Source organism: Argopecten irradians, chromosome 14, assembly GCF_041381155.1.
Source record: "Argopecten irradians isolate NY chromosome 14, Ai_NY, whole genome shotgun sequence".
Classification (NCBI taxonomy): Eukaryota; Metazoa; Mollusca; class Bivalvia; order Pectinida; family Pectinidae; genus Argopecten; species Argopecten irradians.
This window is the reverse complement of record NC_091147.1, coordinates 30,262,700-30,276,995: the sequence shown is the minus strand read 5'-3', so window position 1 is coordinate 30,276,995 and position 14,296 is coordinate 30,262,700. Positions and strand designations below refer to the sequence as shown.

The 14,296-nt window shown below is 37.6% G+C and overlaps 1 protein-coding gene across 1 annotated transcript in view; it reads right to left on the bottom strand.

The window, feature by feature from the left end:
• Positions 1–13,764, bottom strand: part of LOC138308314 (sperm-associated antigen 7 homolog) — a 40,559-nt gene extending 26,795 nt beyond the window's left edge. The window contains exons 1-4 of the mRNA XM_069249307.1: positions 13,585–13,764; positions 5,302–5,369; positions 3,545–3,633; positions 2,940–3,024 (exon numbers count right to left, since the gene is read on the bottom strand). Coding sequence (XP_069105408.1) covers positions 2,940–3,024; positions 3,545–3,633; positions 5,302–5,369; positions 13,585–13,663 — 321 coding nt within the window. The 5' untranslated portion in view covers positions 13,664–13,764. The remainder of the gene's footprint in view (positions 1–2,939; positions 3,025–3,544; positions 3,634–5,301; positions 5,370–13,584) is intronic.
• Positions 13,765–14,296: the final 532 nt, after the last annotated feature.

Below are 14,296 nucleotides of genomic sequence, written 5' to 3'. Positions count from 1 at the left end.
ATGAATATTATTTATTCTCGTGACATTTGAATATTTTTTTAATCAAAATACCCATATTTTGTTCTCTCCCGTCATCGTCAACGAATTCGATTGAACAGGTGATTGGAATCGAGTCATTTATATGTTCCCACCAAAAGTGGGGTCATGACCCCATGTTGCTACGCCAGCGACTATTTCCGTAACAATAGAATCGCCGCACGTGTTGTACTATCATTATGCACTGATAATGATAATACTAGAAAGCATGATTCTTGAGTCCATGTCAGTGCAAACTATAAATATATAGAAACGACCTAGTCACTATTTCATATTATTATCTTTAGGCGCGTGTAAACAATCCCTATTTGCACGCGCGATGCTGGAACATTCAAAGGAAATCTCATCTGTCTAATGACATATCTGCTATCGACTGAAAACGGCAATTTATCGACTACAAGTTCCTGATTACTGTGTTAAATCTAATATGCAGAAGTTTTGTGAAGGGTTTCTAAGTGTAAATAATCCTTTTTTGTGCATGTTTTTGCAGCTATAAAGAAGAGTTTTCATTATATTATATGGTTTTATACTCCCGTCTACCATCATTTTATTTTCATTTGACATGATATTAGGTACTATAAATATAGTCCACTAAACCTGCCTAGATCTATATTATTAGGCTTTTTTCCCCTAATATATAGACTATTTATTAGGAAAAAAATAAAATGCCTAATAATATAGGCAGGTTTAGCTGACTAATTAGGTCCATGTATTTCTTTTATCATTATACCAATATTTGATATTCCCTATATATCCCTAGTTATAATGTCCATATCCGTCTAATGGACCTTCCCTATGTATCCCTAGTTATAATGTCTATCCGTCTTATGGACATTCCCTACATATCCCTAGTTATAATGTCTATCCATCTAATGGACCTTCCCTATATATCCCTAGTTATAATGACTATCCGTGTAATGGACATTCCCTACATATCCCTAGTTATAATGTCTATCCGTCTAATGGACCTTCCCTATATATCCCTAGTTATAATGTCTATCCGTGTAATGGACCTTCCCTACATATCCCTAGTTATAATGTCTATCCGTGTAATGGACCTTCCCTACATATCCCTAGTTATATAATGTCCATATCCGTCTAATGGACCTTCCCTATATATCCCTAGTTATAATGTCTATCCGTCTAATGCACATTCCCTACATATCCCTAGTTATAATGTCTATCCATCTAATGGACATTCCCTATATATCCCTAGTTATAATGTCTATCCGTCTAATGGACTTTCCTTATATATTCCTAGTTATGCTGTCTATCCGTGTAATGGACCTTCCCTTCATATCCCTAGTTAAAAATCAGTCTAACTGTATATCTAAATTTTATCTTATTAAAAGCAAAAACTTACCTTACATATACATTGTAGGCCTATGTATATGTTTGCTGAATAATGTACATGGTACATCTGTATACATGTAGAATGTATACAAAATTAACGAGTGAAAATACCTCTCACTTCTTGTCATATTTCCATCAAATACTCTAAAGCTTCATAGAACTATGCTGTTTTACTTGCCAATGTAGAATCGGCTATTACACTGAATCAGGCTATTATAACCGATAAACTATATATTTGAGTGGCCTCTTAATGGGGTTATTATATATATATATCTATTAGCCGGATAAGATTTTCAGCGATCCCGATTTCGGAGTCAAAGATGCACTCGGCTATTTCCGTTATAAACAGCCAATCCCGACGGATACAGTTTCGGGTTGCGTTTTGCGATATTTTAACGTTGATAAACATTGCCAATATTTCAAATATCTTGTTGTAATTTTGAAAACTTTCTAATTCAGGTATAACAACGTTTGTAGGAAGTCAAAAACTCTAATAAACCTATGGATTTAGTCCCTTTAATAATAATATGGACCGAGCCTGGCTGTTCTTCTGTGGTCTGCTACCTTATAATGGCGTCCTCCTTTATAATATAATGTGCTGCGCATGTCACAACGACGGAAGTCGAAAAAACGAAAAAGCGAAAATCCAATGTTTGCTTTTTCGCTTTTTCTAAACACGAAAAAGCGAAAAAGCCCAAAAATCCACGAAAAAGCGACGGAATGGATTTTCGGTTTTTCGCTTTTCGTTTTTTTCGCTTTTTCGCGTTGGGAAAATGCGAAAAAGCGAAAATCCGATGTTTGCTTTTTCGCTTTTTCGCGTTTTTTCTAACACAAGAAAGCGAAAAAGCCAAAAAATACCACGAAAAAGCGACGGAATGGATTTTCGCTTTTTCGCTTTTTCGTTTTTCGTTTTTTTGGCTTTTTCGCTTTGTCAACAATGCCACATTAGCTGCTATGAAATATGCAGATAAGAAGGATGTCTGTCTCCTGACTACAATACATGAAGGTAAACTGATGAATTGTATCGTTTGTTGTATTGAGTTCAAAGATGTACAGCACTTTCACTATTCAAGTACATTTATTTTCATTTCTAATTCATATATTCAAAACATTATGTAATGGTACTCAGTACAGTAGCTTTTGCTGAATATATTACATACATTTGTTACTTGAATAAGATCGAGTTAAAAAACAGGTATGAAGTAAATTCCTGCAATTCTCCACGGTCAATCTCTGCAAGGTTGCCGTGCTCATAACATTAATATTGTTGAATAAATGTTCACAATTCATGTTTTTTGACATGAAACTATTTATTTACATTTTATAGATTAACAAAGACAAACTACAACATGTTCTCCAGTAAGATAAGCTGGAATCTAGAAATATTTATATGGTTCATTTTTTTTCTAAATTAAATGTAGTCTACCTTAATTAACATTAACAATAGTACAAAATGAGCCACAAAAACCTATGGTGATGATCAAAGATACAAATATTTATTTAGTTACAACAGTTGACCTGCTATTTCGGGTTGAAAATAATATATCTACCTTTTTCCACAACATGACATAACGATCTTCTTCCTCCAGACCAAATGAAAAAGAGGTCATTCCCGCCACATCTGCAATCTCATGTCTGTATAAGTGAAAAGTAAAAAAAGTATTGAAACAAATAAAAGGGCCCAATGGGCCTTACTTGCTCACAGGCTATCTGGTATAATCATGGTTCATACTATAAGAGAGGCAATAAAAACCTGTATGTATACAAATGACCAAGGTAATATCTGGTCTCTCTGCTTCTTATGACAGATTCCATCATTACTTTCTGAGAAATAGCGGTGACAAACTTCAACTATTAAAATTCAAACTAGAGGCCTGTTGGCCATCTTGTTGACCGAACAGTCTCAAAATTCAATATGCACAATCAATGTTTTTTTGCGAACTTCATATAAACAATACGAAAATATTCAAGGCAATTTTTTCTATATGGCAGTATGAAGTCATTCACATATAATCTTCCTGTTAAGTAAAGGGTCAAAGTCATATACTCCCTTTGCAAACTATGAGGACATGGTCATATGCTCTCTCTGTCAACTACATACAATGAGTAAAGGTTATATCTCGTAATATCTTTGAACATGAGACCCTATACATACACTATGGCGCGGAAACACTTATCCATAGGTTCAAAACTATATTTCTGCTTGCTGCCATCCTTCACAAACTCGTGTATCCTTTTCCTGGTCTAAAACAACAATATCAAATCTATTAGAAACCCAATTAGGTCTCATTCCCATAAAGAGGCTTTTTATATTACATCACAAGTGAATAGTTATTAAACATTTAATTAAACAATTACAGTATATATCAATAACACATTCACAAAACCAGTTTTAAGTAATGTTTAAGATGTTCCACCGCCGATAGATCATTAACGATACTTACATGTATATCATTATAACAAATGATGTTTAATCGTGTATTTATATATATATAACACAAATATACATTTGAAATAATTTATTTTGCTTTTGGTGCATGTGCAATCAGTACTTCATTCCATATTTATAGGATATATATAGTGCCATGGAATTTTTTCGGGATGCAATTAATTCTTTTTAATATTTTATCTTGACATAAAATTAGAAGCTCAAACTTTTCAATGGTGATAATGGTGTTAAGTAAGTTACTTTTGTAACTGAAGAAAAACACTAATTTGTCAGCTCCTGTTTTTAATAGAGAAAAATTACCATTTGTCAGCAATGAAGCATCTTTAATTATATGTAAACACATGTATATAATTTAGTTAATTCCAGTTCAGGAATACTATACATTAAACATTTTAATCAATGAAATGTGTGGATGTGGAGGAAAATTCTGGATTGTATCAATACTTTTTCTAGTTTTATAGGTATTACAAGACACGTGTATATAAATGTTCTGGCAAATCACTCCATAAAAATACAGCTGATTGATCTGTTTTAGTTAAGTCTAAAAAGATTGTTATTTCTGCAGTGAGTACATTAGCCCGAGATACTCTGGCCCTGACACCTGACTTAGTGCTAGACATTATGACAGATAGATGTCTGGTGTAGGGTCAGAGCACAGTGCTATATCAAAAGGTGAAACTCACCGACACTGTTTGGTATCGGGCCAGGTCATCTCCGATTGAGACTGCTTACAAAGCATTACCACCAAGAAGCGTCACTTAACTTGGTCTTTTCAACAAATGAATAATTTATCTACCCATAGCAATCCATTTTATCATGTATGCACGTTATATTATGTCAATACAGTAGTTTCCTTTATGCAACTTTAAATTTTCCTCGTCGTCGTCACCATTTTCTCATAGTATGCAAATCGCCTCTAATCTCGACGGATTGCTATATTTGGGTTGACAAATTATTCATTTGTTGAAAAGACCAAGGTAAGTGGGGCTTCTCAGAGGTCAGTATGAATTATAGATGACCTGGCCTGATACCAAACGGTGTCAGCGAGTTCCATCTTTTGTTATAGCACTGCGCTCTGACCCTACACCAGACATCTATCTGTCAAAAGTCTAAGTCTGGTGTCAGGGCCAGAGTATCTCGGGCTATGAGTACATGTAAATGTATCTGTCTTTGCATATCAGAGTGTTATCTGCCCTTTCAGATATGATCATGTTTAGGAAAAACTTTTGAATAATAAATGAAAAGAAAAACAACTCTTTACAAGGGCAGATAATTCTTTAATAAGCAAATACTGTGTTTAACCCATTTAAGTGGCCTTGTCCCTTTAAGCACCCCTTCTCCTTTCGAGGCCTCAATTTCAATTGTCTGGGCATAAGACCAAGATTATCAAAACTGTGTTGGTTTGCAATAACTTTGTCTTATTAAGCACCTTTTCATTTTTTTAATATCAATCAATTATTTACCTTTTCCCGGAAATCATCAAGCTTCTTTTTTTCTGCTTGTTGTTGTTTTTCAATTCTGGCCTTTTGTTCTGTTGAATGAAATTAAAGGAATTACAACAAGAGGCCCATGGGGGTTAACGGTCAAAGATTGGATAAAGCATGAAACAAAGATATATAAACACTATATAAAAGTCCATCAGGCTCCTGAAACAAGTCAATAATTATATCAATTTCACCTTTTAATCTTTAAAGTCAAATTTTGTTGAATTCCAACCAGCGGTTATGGAGAAGAAGTCGATTGTTGACGGACAGACGGACGGATGCTGGACGCTGGACGCCACGCTATATAAACTAAAGTAAACTTGACCCCCTCCCCAGGGAAAAATCTGAGAATCAAGCCCTGAAACTCACAATTTTTGTAGAGGGCCTTTAGACCTTTCATTCTATGAAGAGTATTGATTCCACCACATCTGTGAGTGGAGAAGATTATTTTTGAAATTTTATCTATTTTGAATCTTTTGGCCCTGCCTCTATGGCCCCAAGCAGTCAGCCAGGACCTGATATGTATATGATGTGAAAATGCTATCTCCGGCTAATGATACTGACCTAGTTTGACTCATTTCCTAAGAATTGAGTAAATAATGCTCATAAATGTGTTTTCCTATATAAACTATAGTAAATTTGACCCCCTCCCAAGGAAAACTCTGAGATTCCAGGGCCATGAAATTCACAATTGTTGGGCCTATGACCTTTCCATCTATGAAGAGTATTTGATTCTACTACATCTGTGAATGGAGAAGAAGATTTTTGAAATTTTAGCGATTTTGACTCTTTTTGGCTCCGCCCCTCTGGCCCCTGGGGGTTAGGGGCCATATAATTCACAATTGTAATTTGGCATTATGCCTTAAAAGTTTTGTGCAAATTTCATTGAATTTGCTTCAACAGTTTTGCATCCTCGATACTCCGATCACTTACGATCTCTACACCCCTGGACGATCTCATAGTTTTATGCAACTTGAACTCTTCTTCAGAAAAGGGGGGGGGGGGGGGTGTTTACAGAAGGAGGGGCGCTAATTACAGAGAATACGGAACGCCCTTTAGTGAAACACATTTTGGTATGAAACGTTAGTCTTGAAATTAGTCCTGAGTCACCGTGGAGAAGGTTAACGGAATTGGGGTGCGCAGGAGGTGCGTACTTCTGACTTAGGGGGCGCTGAGGCGGCATTGGGGGGAGCTCGAAGCGAGAGAATGGCCGACAGTAGTTGTTTACATTTTTTCAATGCGATCATAGACACATATATTGAGAGGAAAATTAAAAACCAACAATTTTTGCGTGTAGAGTGATTTCCATTCTACCGATGAGATATGTTGATTGAAGCCAATGATGCTCGATTCGTTCAAACTAAGCCACATAAGTCATGCGAGTAGGGGCGTGGGTGATTTGTTTACAATTTTCGCTGTCAAAATACGGAGCATGCGGTGGTTTTACGTACTTAAAACTGTGTGTAAAGATACATAATTGATGTTAGATGTTTGAAGATTAATTTGTAACGAAATTTTAGGTGTAATTCAGTGGTGATTTGATGAAATTGTGAATATACTTGGGATGGAGGTATGGGTACGGTGAGGAGGCCGAAAGCCGACATAATGAGGAAACGAGTGTTTTTTGGCCGCTTCATTGTAAATTATAAACTAGTGTCATGTAATCTTATTAAGAAATTCCAATTACTCGATATTCCAACTACACATGGAATCCTGTGAGTGATACGTGTATGTTTTATGTTTATATCTTTCTTTCATTCAGGTAATTAATTACAATACTACGTAAATATGTTGCAGCTTTGGACAAGTACCTGTACATACAATGTACCTGAGCCAGGATGTTGGTTAGTTAGCTCAGGGGGGTATTGTCTTGATTGAACACATACTATATGTACAGTAATACTTGCATAATTTTTCAAATGAAATAAAGTAGATTTTTACAAGATAAGTAGATAATCTAGGTTTAATTAAAATTATTTTTCAATTTTATTTTGTTTGGAACACAACCACATGGGGAAGTCTAGAACGTAGACTTTATTTTACAAGTTGAAATTATATAGGTACATACAGATGTAGCTAGGCTGTCGTTTTAAACAGACCCCCTGGAGATAGATTAATTAGGTAACAATGAGGTATATACCTACATACTGTGACGCTTGACTGATCATCATATCAGGTAAGGTGTTACATTTGGTATTTGGGTAGGGAATGGCTCCAGGGAATGAGTCGAATTGGGGTAACACGGAACAAGAGGCCCAGAGGGCCTGTATCGCTCACCTGGTTTGTAATGCCAAGTAATGTTCTGAATACAGGTTCATTGTTTCTTTTCTAAAGGAATTTTAATATTAACCTCTAAATCCCCTATTGGGCCCCACCCCTACCGCCCCCAGTGGGTCAGAGCCAAAATTTATACAAGTTCTGTTCCCCTTCCCCCAAGGATGTTTATGGCCAAATTTGGTCACAATCCAAGCAAAACTCTAGGACAAGAAGTGATTTATAGGATTTACCTCTATTTCCCCTATTGGGCCCCAACCATCCTGCCCTCGGGGGGCCAGAGTCAAAATTTATACAAGTTCTGTTCCCCTTCCCCCAAGGATGTTTGTGGCCAAATTTGGTTACAATCCATGCAGAACTCTATGACTAGTAGCGATTTAAAGGTTTTACCTCTATTTCCCCTATTGGGCCCGCCCCTCCTGCCCCTGGGGGATCAGAGCCAAAATTTATACAAGTTCTGTTCCCCTTCCCTCAAGGATGTTTGTGGCCAAATTTGGTTACAATTCATGTAGAGCTCTATGACTAGTAGCGATTTAAAGGATTTACCTCTATTACCCCTATTGGGCCCCGCCCCTCCTACCCCCGGGGGACCAGAGTCAAAATTTACACAAGTTCTGTTCCCCTTCCCCTAAGGATGTTTGTGGCCAAATTTGGTTACAATTCATGTAGAACTCTATGACGAGAAGCGATTTAAAGGATTTACCTTTATTACCCCTATTGGGCCCTGCCCCTCCTGCCCCTGGGGGGTCAGAGTCAAAATTTATACAAGTTCTGTTCCCTTTCCCCCAAGGATGTTTGTGGCCAAATTTGGTTACATTTCATTCAGAACTCTACGACAAGTAGCGATTTAAAGTATTTACCTCTATTTCCCCTATTGGGCCCGGCCCCTCCTGACCCGGGGGATCCGAGCCAAAACTTATACAAGTTCTGTTCCCCTTCCCCCAAGGATGTTTGTGGCCAAATTTAGTTACATTCCATTCAGAACTCTATGACTAGTAGCGATTTAAAGGATTTACCTCTATTTCCCCTATTGGGCCCCGCCCCTCCTGCCCCCCGGGGACCAGAGCCAAAATTTATACAAGTTCTGTTCCCCTTACCCCAAGGATGTTTGTGGCCAAATTTGGTTACAATTCATGTAGAAGTCTATGACTAGTAGCAATTTAAAGGATTTACCTCTATTTCCCCTAATGGGCCCCGCCCCTCCTGCCCCCGGGGGACCAGAGCCAAAATTTATACAAGTTCTGTTCCCCTTCCCCAAAGGATGTTTGTGGCCAAATTTGGTTACATTCCATTCAGAGCTCTATGACAAGTAGCGATTTAAAGGATTTACCTCTATTTCCCCTGAGGGGCTCCGCCCCTCCTGCCCTTGGGGGATCAGAGCCAAAATTTATACAAGTTCTGTTCCCCTTCCCCCAAGGATGTTTGTGGCTAATTTTGGTTACAATCCATGCAGAACTCTAGGACAAGTAGCGATTTAAAGGATTTACCTCTATTACCCCTATTGGGCCCCGCCCCTCCTGCCCCCGGGGGACCAGAGCCAAAATTTATACAAGTTCTGTTTCCCCTCCCCCAAGGATGTTTGTGGTCAAATTTGGTTACAATCCATGCAGAACTCTAGGACAAGTAGCGATTTATAGGATTAACCTCTATTTCCCCTATTGGGCCCCGCCCCTCCTGCCCCGGGGGGGACAGAGCCAAAATTTATACAAGTTCTGTTCCCCCTCCCCCAAGGATGTTTGTGGCCAAATTTGGTTACAATCCATGCAGAACTCTATGACTAGTAGCGATTTAAAGGAAATGTTGACGGACGGACGGACGGACGGACGACGGACGCCGCGCCATGACATAAGCTCACCGGCCCTTCGGGCCAGGTGAGCTAAAAATTAAAGGCCCTGGTGGTCTTAACAACAGACCTGCAGGTATGTTCCTGTAGATAGTTACAGGTACACTATCTAAATATTAGGTGCAATTATTATACAACTATATACCTGTATCCAAATCTGTCCATCTGTGTCTGTATGTTAATATGTCTATGCATTGGGTATATACATAATTAAAGTGTACACAGAACTGAAAATGATATTTAGATATGTTATTCTGTTTGGTCTCCTGACAAGAATGTTGAAAACCGCATCAAAATCGGCCGCTTCAGTACCGAGATACCGCCTTCCAAAGTGCTCGATTTTTACCTGTTTATCGACTGCTAATCAGGGAATCGGCCGCTCACGCTGATTTGGGGAATAACTGGATGTGAGGTCACGAGGACAACGGCAGTGAGGTGTTTGGTAGTGGGATTATAGCACAAAGGTGGACATATATGTATTCCTGAAATGGGGTTACGAGAATTTTACAAATATATATACAGTATTAAATTATGATGACAATTTAATTATATATAAAATAGGAAATATTGCAACTGAAATCAGGCTAAATACATATGTAGATTAGCAGAAACATATATAAGTTATATATATTTCTGGTATAAGCCAGGTGTACCTTGTGTAAAAACTTTAAACTAGAGATCTATCTCCGTTCTAACAGCTTACTAAATTATCAAACCTTGGGAATATTCTATTTCCATAATGTGATCTAAAAAGAGACGAATTCGAAAAATGATGGTTATACAGTGTGTGTCCATTTGAATATGTTTCTCTATAAATAAAAATTCAATAGGCTTGTGGATTTCAAGAACCAGTATAACGAATAGCAAATGTCTTAAATGTATTTCATAGTTCATTACACATAGATATCATAGACATAAATTCGGAGGGGAGTAAAAAAATGAAAAAAACCAAAAACACTTGAGAGATTGAATTTAAAATGTATAATTCATTTATAGCTGTAACGAGTCCCTCTTCCTTTTAAAGCTAGTACAGCCTACATGTATGACAACATGTGTTATTTTAACAATCTTCAACAGTACAATTATTGGTCATGTAGATTATCATTATTTGTATTATATAATGATCGATATTGACCAAAATTCACAACAAATTGGATCCGAAATCTAGCAATTATCAGAAATATCAAAATTCTGACATTGAGCATTATATTTGTATTGTTCTTTCTCGACATGTCTTTTGTAGATAATTTTGTAGTTTCTGTTATGAAAATACATTTACATGTAACCAGAAACATATATACAAGACAAATGTATGAGTCTTTCTGAAATGTATACATCTAGTGATTGATACATTTGTTATGCGTTATGTTCGAACGGTATATTTTACTGCTAACCAAGGATTTATGAGTGTAAACAAATATGACATTATTACATGATGGTCCATCGCTAACTTACCTGTGATCTTACTTTTGACACCTGACGCGAGCTAATCAACAAAGCGTGACAGGTCACTAAACACCTTTCTTATGTAATCTGGTTCGCCCCCTCATTAGTCTCGGTTGACTACGCGTTTTAGTTACTGCAGTATACAAGTATAGAGATGAACGCAGCATGACATTGGCTATTCGGAAGTACAGTTCTGATTTTGTTCTGTACTTGATATCTGCTACATAGATTAGACATAGACATGTTCAGTCTCATTTTTTTCGTCTGACCCATGCCTGATTTATTTTTCAACTAAAGACACTAATGAATGAACTTGAGCAAAATATCAACAAGACGTCGAATGTACTGTATTATATACATTGTATGAAAACTGAATGTATTTCGTCAAAACACAAATGGATCGATTTCAAATATAACGCAATTAGTTAATGCATTTATATATGAATTACATATATGCAAAAAATTCTGTTTAGAATCATAACTTAATTGTACATGTATGGGTAGGTTTTATGAAAAAGTCAGAAATTTGTAAAGCTGGTTTGACCAGTAGACATTCAACAACCTGAGTCAAACACTGCAGATATCCAACGTACGTGGGTTATTATGTACATTTTATTGTGTATAATTATTAAGAAATCGCACAGAGATGTTAATTTATCTACGACAGGTACATCAATATATGCAAGGTATAAATCCCTATTTTCAAGCGTATTTAAATCGCACAGAGATGTTCATTTATCTACGACAGGAACATCAATATATGCATGGTATAAATCCCTATTTTCAAGCGTATTCCAAACTCATATCTGTGATTGAGGATAATATTAAATAGGTATCGGACATGTACACAGGTATTTGTGTCTTCAAAATTGATATTTACAAACAGATATTTTATATTAGATGGCAGACACCGCAAATCGCCACTCTATCTTATGCGAGTAGAGTACGTCCCGTTGTCCTCGTGACGTCACAGGTCAGGGGACAAATCGGGGTCAATGGCTTGGGGCTTCAGGTGTGTTCTAGAGAAAAGTCGCATTTTCTCTAATACCGTAATCGCTATGAAACTCGTACTTTCTCCATTCTAAATTTTATCCAATGTCGCATTTATCAAGCCTTATATACCAAACCGTTCCGTGTACACTTTAAGTAATGATACAATTCAGAAAATATAAATTTACTGGATAAAAATAAAAACAAGTAATTTAATATTCTGTGTGTAAAAGCACTAAAACAGATTGACAATTAAAATGTTTCTGACAGCATGAATTATGACACATTATCTGCAACTTTAGCGTGATTTCAATGTAGATATAATGTGGTTAGGTATTCCACCCGAAATCAAAGGATCACATCAACAAACAAACAAAATCAATAAATAAAATATGAATCAACATTTATTTCAAAGCTTATGATTGAATATTATTTGTCTACAATATCAATGTAGAACTATATGCTTGAAAGAAATAAAGTATGTCTCTGGTTTAAATATCGCTAAAAACAGGGACGTAGATGACTTATAAATCATGTATATGGAAATTAGACTCACCTAAATCAATTTTAAGCGAATAGACAATTCTGCAGATTAATGTAGGCCTAACGGATAAAAAATATGTAACGTAACCCAGCGGGGCCCACCCATGCGCCGTCCCCAGCTAAAATAGGGTCTCCCCCCGATCCCGTCCCTCGCTAACGTAGGGTAATTTTTGCCAAATTTCAACCATTTTACAAGCCATGGAGAAATTTTACTTCTGATAGCACCTTTCAATGTTAATGAAAACCTTAATTCGACTGGTTCTGGAATTGTACATGTAAACAACGTAAAATCACCGCATGCTCCTTATTTTGACAGAGAAAAATGTAAACAAATCACTCCACGCCCCTACTCGCATGACTTATGTGGCTTAGCTTGAACGAATCGTGCATCCTTGGCTTCAATCAACACATCTCATCGGTAGAATGGAAATCACTCTACATGCAAAATTTTCCTCTCAATATATATGTCTATGATCGCATTGAAAAAATGTAAACAACTACTGTCGGCCATTCTCTCGCTTCGAGCTCCCCCCAATGCCGCCTCAGCGCCCCCTAAGTCAGAGGTACGCACCTCCTGCGCACCTCGATTCCGTTAACCTTCTCCACAGTAAAACGGGGCCCTGAATCTTTTAGTGACTATGAAGAAGTTGTTTGAATGAAAAGTTTATGCATGGGAGATGAAGCCGTATAGTGCTCCGGACTGTCCGTGAATCATCCAGTACATTCCGGTGGGTTATCGGGAGACAACCGGATAGTAACCATGATTAAGCGTAGACAGACCGGTGTTGTTTGTGTAACCGCGTAACACCGGCATTTTGACGTAATAGAGCCATAAGACACCCAATGTTCCCGAATAATCAAAATTTCCAATCCGTGGTGACCCTGCGCCTCATCATTGAATGTGTGAAAGGGGCATACGTCTGGTAGTCCGTTTACCTGTCTACAGTAGTATCACTGAAATGCATGTGTTACAAATGCGTTTCTTTGTAAAATGTTGTATTTCCTTCTTTGTGCGTACAGTCATTGACTGGAACCACTTAGAGGAAGAGGTAGTATGTGCCCCAACATTGGAGGCTTTTAAACATGCCCTGTAAGATCCTCTCTCTACCGTTGTGTTAAAACCGGAAACGGGTTCTACAACGTATCATATATAGATAGATAGATACCTTTGGCTTTCTTTTTCTCTGCGTCCCCCATTGTAGGTGGTTTTTGCATAGATCCAAGGATAGACCCCAATAGATCCATCGTATAGCAAAGTTTTAACCTACTAACTCCTAAAACACACCATGGGCCAAGGGCTTTTCAACAACAGGAAGTATTCCTTATCGAACGTATGTCGATATGGGGGTAAATCAGTATCCCGCGCCGTGTCTGCGCTCAAAAGTTACGTTTCTGCCAAAAGGGACAAACATGTTTTCAGGACTAGAGCAATGGAGGTTATTATCGTCAGGGGGTAGTTATCGCCAGTTTTTCCTTAATTCAACATTATTTTGATAAATGGTACAGTCCGGTTGCTACAGTTTTCAACTGGTACGCGGTTAAAACGGCCCCGTAACAATATAAATATATGACTGACATCTTATGGAATAGATGGGCCAATCCATTCATAGCTATCCCACTTTCTAACTGCAAGATCTATGCAAGTAGTCCTTGAAGGAGTCTAATCCAAATCAGTGTCTGTGGACTCAGGGGTCCCCCAGGGTACGGTACTAGGACCAATATTGTTCCTATGTCATATCAACGACCTCCCTGATTGTGTCCAATCACAAACCCGCCTGTTCGCAGACGACTGCCTCCTTTATAGGAAGATAAGATCGCACAACGACCGTGTAATTTTACAACAAGACCTTAAACACCTGGAAACCTGGGCTAACACAT